Genomic DNA, 7,770 nt, shown 5'->3' with positions numbered 1-7,770 from the left:
ATAAAAAATAATAATCCTGAAATTTTGTTTTCTTGATTGAGACGCGATATTCTTTTAATTCCTGACCATTTTTTATTTCCTATGAAGACAAATTTGTATCAACTTGTTGTTTAATGTTAAGAGTATATATTGCCTCTCTTTTTTTTCTTTTTTCTATTTATCTTGTGCTTTGCTTATGTCAAAATTCGTTGTTCGTCCCTATCCATTATAGGAATAACTAAAAAGGGATGCATAGTACTTGGAAGATATATTTATATATTCAAATCTTATGCCAGAAGGTTTTTAGAATATCAGAAGAGAATATTTTTCTTTTGCCATGCATTTGCATTCAAATTTACAGTGGATCATACACTTAACTGCATCTTTCCTTTCCCAGAATCACCGTGTAATTTGCGTGGCTTCTAGTCTTTATATAATTCAAAACAGTACGAAATTTGATACACTTTGTGATGCTTGCAAAGAAACCTCAACATAAACTATCTCTGCTCTTTCTTGGTAGCACAATATTAGGATTGCAGTTCCGTTCATCTGTGAATGAACACTCGAAATATCGACTGCGAAGAACGAGTTCAACAGGACCATGGAGTAATGACTGGTGACTTTGTGAGCCTATCCTCACAGTACTTCGGCAACCAACAGATTCGGAACATGGCACCTCGTTTGCAGCCCCCGGTCATGGAGGCAGGATGCCAACAGCAAAATATTAGCCCGGAAAGATCATCTAGTAGCATAATGAGCCGGTTTGAATCTCCGGCTTCATCATTTTACGCGACAGAAAGATGCATGCGGTTTCCGCAGTATGATTGTCAAGTTGGTAGTTCTTTCTGCTCTCAATATTCCAAGTCCTATGATTCACATCAATCTTCCGGTCCAAACTATTCTATTAACTTGGGAGAGCAAGCTGATCACAACTTTGGATTGAACAGCACTTTGGAACCGGTTGTAAAACCCCATTACTCTTACTATAATTCTTTTGACAAGTCAGATAAAGGTCTAAGCAGTTCTTCAGGGAACAAGCTTCCTTCACAACAACACAGTAAGTTCTTAGATAACCACCATGGTACTGTCTCTCTAGGGAATCACTTTTCAGTTCCTTTCCAAGGAAATCAGGATCGTCAAGTACGTATTCTCCATTCTATTTAGTTTCGCCAGTTTAAGCCTCTACTTAACAGATATACATGTTATCTAGAAAATTCAATTTGATCATGGTATGTTGTTTCTGTACAGGTTGGTTGTAATCCATACAGCTCTCCATTTGCAGGGCTGAGCTTTAATTCTCTGGAAGGAAAGCAGTCTCCTAGATTTTCTTTGGGAGGTTGTCCTACATCTTCTGGCAAAGATCTGTCAAGTAAAACACGGATAAGATGGACCCAAGATCTTCATGAGAAGTTTGTTGAGTGCGTAAATCGCCTTGGAGGCGCTGAGAGTAAGTAACTTCAGTATTAGCTTCTTATCCATTTGAGGAGGAGAAATTGTTCATCTCTGTACAGTTTGTACTTATTGATTTACAGAGGCAACACCTAAAGCAATACTAAAGTTGATGGATTCAGATGGTTTGACTATCTTCCATGTGAAAAGTCATTTGCAGGTATTGTTGCTCAACCAAAAAGTTTGGATTTTGTTTTTCTTCTTGTAATTTATATGGGATTTTCTTCCTAAGATCTTTGTTCTTTCTTTTCTCCTTGGTCTTGCAGAAATATAGAATTGCAAAATACATGCCAGACCCTTCAGAAGGTAAACCCTTGTAACAATACATGATTTAATTCCCTCGTTCCTTATCTGCTTGAAATTGATCTCATAATTTCTATCAGAACAAAAAAGAATATCATCAAGTGATTATGTCTTGAGCCTGAATATGAATACATGCAAAGAGCTCTTCATGGAACCTTTGATGTTTTAATCCAGAACATCTATGTCATATATTATGAACAAGTAACACCACCTTTCAAAACACGTAAAGAGAGGAGAGAGTTCTGTCGGGCTTCGATCCCTGTCACTTTCTTGTAGCAAGGAGTATATATATCAATATTCATTTGCTAAAATACTTTTAAATCAAGTGAAACGATGAGCGATCCTTTTCTTTCTTTGTCTCAACGGGTCTTGATGACCAAATTAAGAGCAGTTTGACCAAAGTGCTCTGCTTTCTCGAAAGAGCTATTACGTCTATCATGTCAGTAGCTCATTTTTCTCTATATACACAGTAATCATGATGATATAATATCCATCTCACTCAAAATTAAGTTATATAAGGTGAGGTTATAATATATGATTTATATAATTTATATATTATTTTAAATAAAAGTTTTTTTTATTAGATTTTTGCATAGTTTTATATTATTTTATATTTAATTTTTATTAAATAAAATAGAGATGATAAAATTTAAATTCATAACTATTTAGTTATTCTCTGATATTATGTCAAAGAATCATATTAACCAAAAATCAATTAAACTTTTAAGTTGAGATGAATTTTTAACATGGTATCAGAGTTTATAGATCAAGTGATTAGAAATTCAAATTACATCACCTTTTAAATTTTTAGGTTTAGATGATTCTTTAATATAATATTAGAGTTTGTCAATAAAATAATCATAAGTTCAAATCTTATTATTTTTATTATAATTAATAAAAAAATATTAAGTATAAAATAATATAAATTTGTTAAGGTTTCAGTTTAAAAAACTTTTATTGAGAAAATATAAAAAAATAATATAAAATTATTATTGAGTTTTTATCGCTTTTAAATTGAGAAGGTTTTTTAATATTATCGAGACGTGATAATTTGCTAAATTGGTTTTTGGTAGTTTCGGCCTGTATTTGTTAAGTGCCCAGCTTGCTTGTAAACATTATGCTATCTTTCGCTCTAAAAATTCTGATTCAAATACCAATTCTATGGCAGGAAAGGCTGAGAAAAGAAATAGCATAAATGATGTATCACAGCTCGATATCAAAACGTAATTCTCATAATGAATCCTTCTTCCTGGTCATTATTCTATTGGTATCCCAACAAGAGCCAGCTAAATTTCTGAAATTTGAGATTGATTTTCTTGTTTTCTCTTCTGTTTCTTCTGTATTATCATCTGTGTTAATCCTCTCAGACAATCCCTTGATCTTGTAATAACGAATTTGAACCTCGTCCTGCAGTGGCTTTCAAATCAGAGAGGCACTGCAACTACAATTAGATGTCCAGAGGCGTCTGCATGAGCAGCTGGAGGTACATCCTCAAGATCTTTCACCGATGCCCACTGCTATTTCATTTATGTCAATATAGGTCTTTTCTTTTAATATGCTAGAAAAAAAAAACAAGCCTCCAAGGGCAAAGCCGCAAGGCGAGAGAACAAAAAGCTCTAGGAACAGGGAAAAACAAACAAAACAAGAATAAAAAAGAATATATAAAACTATATACCAGAGCCCCTGAGAAGCACCAGCTCCGGCCCCATGTAATTTGGATGTTCAAGACCAGGATGATCGGACTTTCAAATTTTACGTTCCAATTATCACTATCTTTACTTAGTTACAATTTTTTTTGTGACAGATTCAAAGAAATCTGCAACTACGTATTGAAGAGCAAGGCAAGCAACTTAAGATGATGTTTGATCAGCAGCAGAAAACAACTAATAGTCTCCTGAATAAGCAGAATTTGGACATTACTTCTCCGGATGAGCCCACATTTAGCCTTGAAGATATTGATGTTTCCATTTTAGAAGGCTCTGATACTAATACCTATTTCCCATCCAAGATAAGTTAGATCTTCAAAGCACAGAGGACTGGTTTTCATGTACTAGTAGGTACTCATGGGTTCTGGAAACGTGATTTCTAGTCCCCTGCTACAACAGAATTGCGGATGATCTCTATGCTTCTTCATAAAGAAAGTAAAAGCGTCTGAATGTACCTATATAGGAAGAGTAAATACATACGAATACGATGTGTGTTCCCATGCATAATACCCTTTAGAACTTGGAGGTTGGGATTCTTTGCAAAACAGAAAGTCATGTGGTTCTTGTAGGGTTCAAGTTTCCTGAGTTCTCCATCAGCTTTAGAACGATAGTCTTGCATTGCTATGTACTTCAAGTTCATCATAATAAAAATATACCAGAGTTTTGATGCATGTCTGCCCTACTGGCTTGGTTAGAAACACCAGCCTTTTAGCTCTGCATGCTGCACTCAATCAGAAGTCGACCAAAAATAGGAATACAAGTTTTTCCATTTTCATTATGTTATCAGCAAAACATTTGGTTACTTGGAAGAAGCAAATGGCCATTTTATTTTTTTTTTGTAACTCACTTACCAAATGATAAGATGTTTACTGATATGGGAGTTAAACAATTTTCCATAAGATCCAGCTCATCGGCCTGCATGTATGCTGCTATCTCTCTGAACCTTCACTTAAGAGGGTGAGACTATCTGTGATAAGGTTGTGATGTAAGAACCAGAAAAGATAGAATTCTCACACCCTATGCAATCCACCAAGGGTCACTGCCACTCACCACTCTTTGAAGAAACCAAAGAGATACAGAAATGGAAACAAAGAATCTGACAGAAACTGCAAGTTCATTTAATCATTCATATTTTCTTGTTCTGAATTCAAAACACCATCTGCTTGAATATAATAGTGAGCTTGAGCCCTTGTACTGTCCCTGCATTACTTTGACCAGCTTGCGCGCAAGTTTTCTCTTATCAGTTTTCTAAGACTCGAACTAGGGACCAGCTTGCACGTACCTTTCAAAGTTCATCGACTTAAAAATAATAGTGCTTGGAATAGCCTCCAAGTAAATGTAAGTACATGATAAACTAAATGAAGTAATTGACTTTAAATGAAACTTTTGACTGGACTATAGAAGGCAGCAACTTTCAAAGTTCATCAACTTTAAATGAAACTTTTGACTGAACTATAGATGAGCCCTAAGTCGATGGTGTTTTGAATTCAGAACAAGAAAATATGAATGATTAAATCCCACGGACTCAAGCTCTCTCTTATCAAGCCTTTAGACAGGAGCTCATCAACTTGCCTCTGTAGTTCCTCATACTCCTTAGGGCTCATCTTATAGGCAACTTTATGAGGAATGGAAACACCAGGAACAGAATCGATGCAGTGCTGAATCTCTCGCATTGGAGGAAGGCCTGGTGGAATTTCATAAGGTATAACATCTTGAAACTCTTGAAGCTAAGGCTGCAAAGAGGCTGGAACCTCTTTTTTTGTCATTTTCTTCAATCACCAACAGAGCATAGGTCATATTAGATCCTTCCAAAACTTTAGTAAACTGTGCCTTAGAAAGAAAATTATTTCCCGCCCCTTGAAAAGGTTCGGGATGGCTTTCGATTTTTGCAGGATCTAATACAACTTTTACTCCATCTTTGACAAAAGAGCATGTATTTTTATAGCCATCATGGATAGCCCTTCTATCATATTGCCATGGTCGACCAAGTAGTGAATGGCAAGCAACTATATGAACAACATCTGTATAATCCTTACCAACTGAGAATTCAACTAAACACCTTTTATTTACCTCCATTTCGATTCCTGTTTGCAACCATTTGAGATTTTACGGGTGTGGATGATTTTTGGTTTCGAGTTTCGGTTTTTTCACCATGTTCTTTGAGACAAAATTTTCACAACTCCAGCTGTCTATGATAACATCACATACCTTTCCATGAGAAGTGTATATTACGAAGCCAATCATCAGCAGAATGTGCACCACTTAAAACTCCTATGAATAACAAGCATCTCTCTCATCTCTATAAGTGATTTCCTCTTCATTGCTCAGGCTGTCCTCATTGTTGGAACAGTCAAAATCCAGCTTCCTTCTCCAATACTTCTTCAACAACACTGATAATTCTTCGATTTGGGCAATCTGCAGCTATGTGACCATATCCATGACATTTGAAACACTGCTTTGAATTAGTGTTTGAACTGGCAGGACAGTTAGATTGAGAAGTGCCATCACGTCTAGGAGGTGCTTTGGAAGAAGACCTTTATGGAATTGACATGGCTTCAGTGATGGGACTGCTTCTTGGAAAGCTTTCTTTTCTCATAGGTTGGCGATTACTCCTACTCTTCTCCTGCTTTTCTATCTTGGATGCAAGTTTGAAGACATCATTGAAAGTCCAACATGGTTGCAATTGGACAACATTAGAAATTTCTTCACGAAGCCCAGCAACATAGCGAGTTATGGTCTGCTCCTCTGGTTCAATGACATCACATCACAACTTCAAATGCTTAAACTCAGTGGTATATTCCTCAACAGTAAACCCCTCTTCTGAAATTGTGAAATTTATGGAAAGCATCCATTGCACAAGTGGATCTCTGACAAAAACTTCTTCAGCTCCTTCATTTTTTCCCCATGTTACAATCCGCCTCTTCCCTTCTTGCTCTCTTTGTTTCTTCAAGTTGTCCCACGAAATGGAGGCATGTTTCTTCAACTTGATTGCCACAAGTTTCACCTTCTGACTTCCAGACATGTCATTAAAGTTAGAAATTCTTTCTACAGCATTAATCCAATCAATAACTCTTCTGGTTGTAATCTCCTTTCAAATTCAGGTATTTCAACTTTGATTCCCAAATCACATTGTCCATTTGAAGCTTGGCGAACACGTCGAATATGAACCTCTTCTATAGATGCATTAGAATGACCGTCATGGAAAGGATCGATGTCTTCAGACTACAGTGCCCATTAATCGACCTTGAAGATGCCAAGATTTCTGATGGAGAAATGCTGGCTTCTCATCTAGTTAGCTCTAGTCAAGTCTTCTCGTATGATCAGCAATAAAATTCCAAAAAGACTGACCATCTGCAAGGATTAACACTTGATTACTGGGAAGTAAACCTTATGTGGTCTGCTTTACATGTGGAGCTTCAGTTCTGAGAGGTGAGATTCGGGAGAAAATAAAAATGCTAGGTTTATATCACTACAGCCATCAGGAATGTATCATATATAGATAGGGCCATGCTTGCTGACATGAGAGCATCGAGTTTTGGACTGGAGTCTTGACCATCCTTTGATCTTGTTATGTTGCGATTTGATGTTTATTCAATAATTCGATGCCAAATGCAATAATTTCTTAAAAAATAAAGAAAAAACATTTTACCATTTCAATAAATTCTCAGCAAGTTCAACATTTCAATAAATTAGAATTATTATTTTTCATATTAGATATATAATAATTATAAAAAAAAAATATTAAAATTCAAATAAAAATTTATAATGATATTTAAGAATTAAATTAAAATTAAAGAGTGACTGATAAATTTTATAGTGTAAAACAATAAGAAAATAAAAAAATAGCAAAGGCCAGCCTAGTGCCTGGTCTACCCGTAGCAGGTTAGGCACGCTCGTGCCTTAGACATGATTTTTTTTTTTTTTTCATCAGGTGTTGCCTCAGTTGAATAAACCATGACTTGTTATAGATCGATTAAAACTATATATATTAAAATCTTCATCGATCATATAAATAATAAATCACCATAAATAACCAAATCAATGATGCATTTTTTTCTAGAAGCTGAGAGAACTTGAACTTGAATTCAAGTCTTATTCAAATGGAAAAACAACCGAGAAAAATATATAGGAAGAAAACAATAGATAAATTAAGGATTAAAGAATGCCACTAGCTACCAGGAATTCACTTAAAACCAACGGAATAATTTTATCAATAATTTGCGGTCATAATTATTGACGAAATCTTTTCTGTTTGTCATTCAATCGGTATATACTGATGGAATACTTCAGTTTGTATATACCAACATAAAATTCAGAATTTAAAAAAAAAAAA

The 7,770-nt window shown here is 35.2% G+C and overlaps 1 protein-coding gene across 1 annotated transcript; it reads left to right on the top strand.

Moving 5' to 3' along the window:
• The first annotated feature begins 364 nt into the window (after positions 1 to 364).
• LOC118043762 (uncharacterized) lies at positions 365 to 4,108 on the top strand. The gene is made up of 7 exons (XM_035051831.2): positions 365 to 1,119; positions 1,228 to 1,426; positions 1,512 to 1,588; positions 1,695 to 1,734; positions 2,900 to 2,954; positions 3,145 to 3,214; positions 3,536 to 4,108. The coding sequence occupies exons 1-7, from the start codon at positions 535 to 537 to the stop codon at positions 3,746 to 3,748; spliced, it is 1,239 nt and encodes a 412-aa protein (XP_034907722.1). The 5' UTR covers positions 365 to 534; the 3' UTR covers positions 3,749 to 4,108.
• The last annotated feature ends 3,662 nt before the right edge of the window (positions 4,109 to 7,770 follow it).

The sequence above is a fragment of the Populus alba genome, chromosome 6 (genome assembly GCF_005239225.2).
Source record: "Populus alba chromosome 6, ASM523922v2, whole genome shotgun sequence".
NCBI lineage: Eukaryota > Viridiplantae > Streptophyta > Magnoliopsida > Malpighiales > Salicaceae > Populus > Populus alba.
This window is presented reverse-complemented; position numbering and strand designations above follow the sequence as displayed.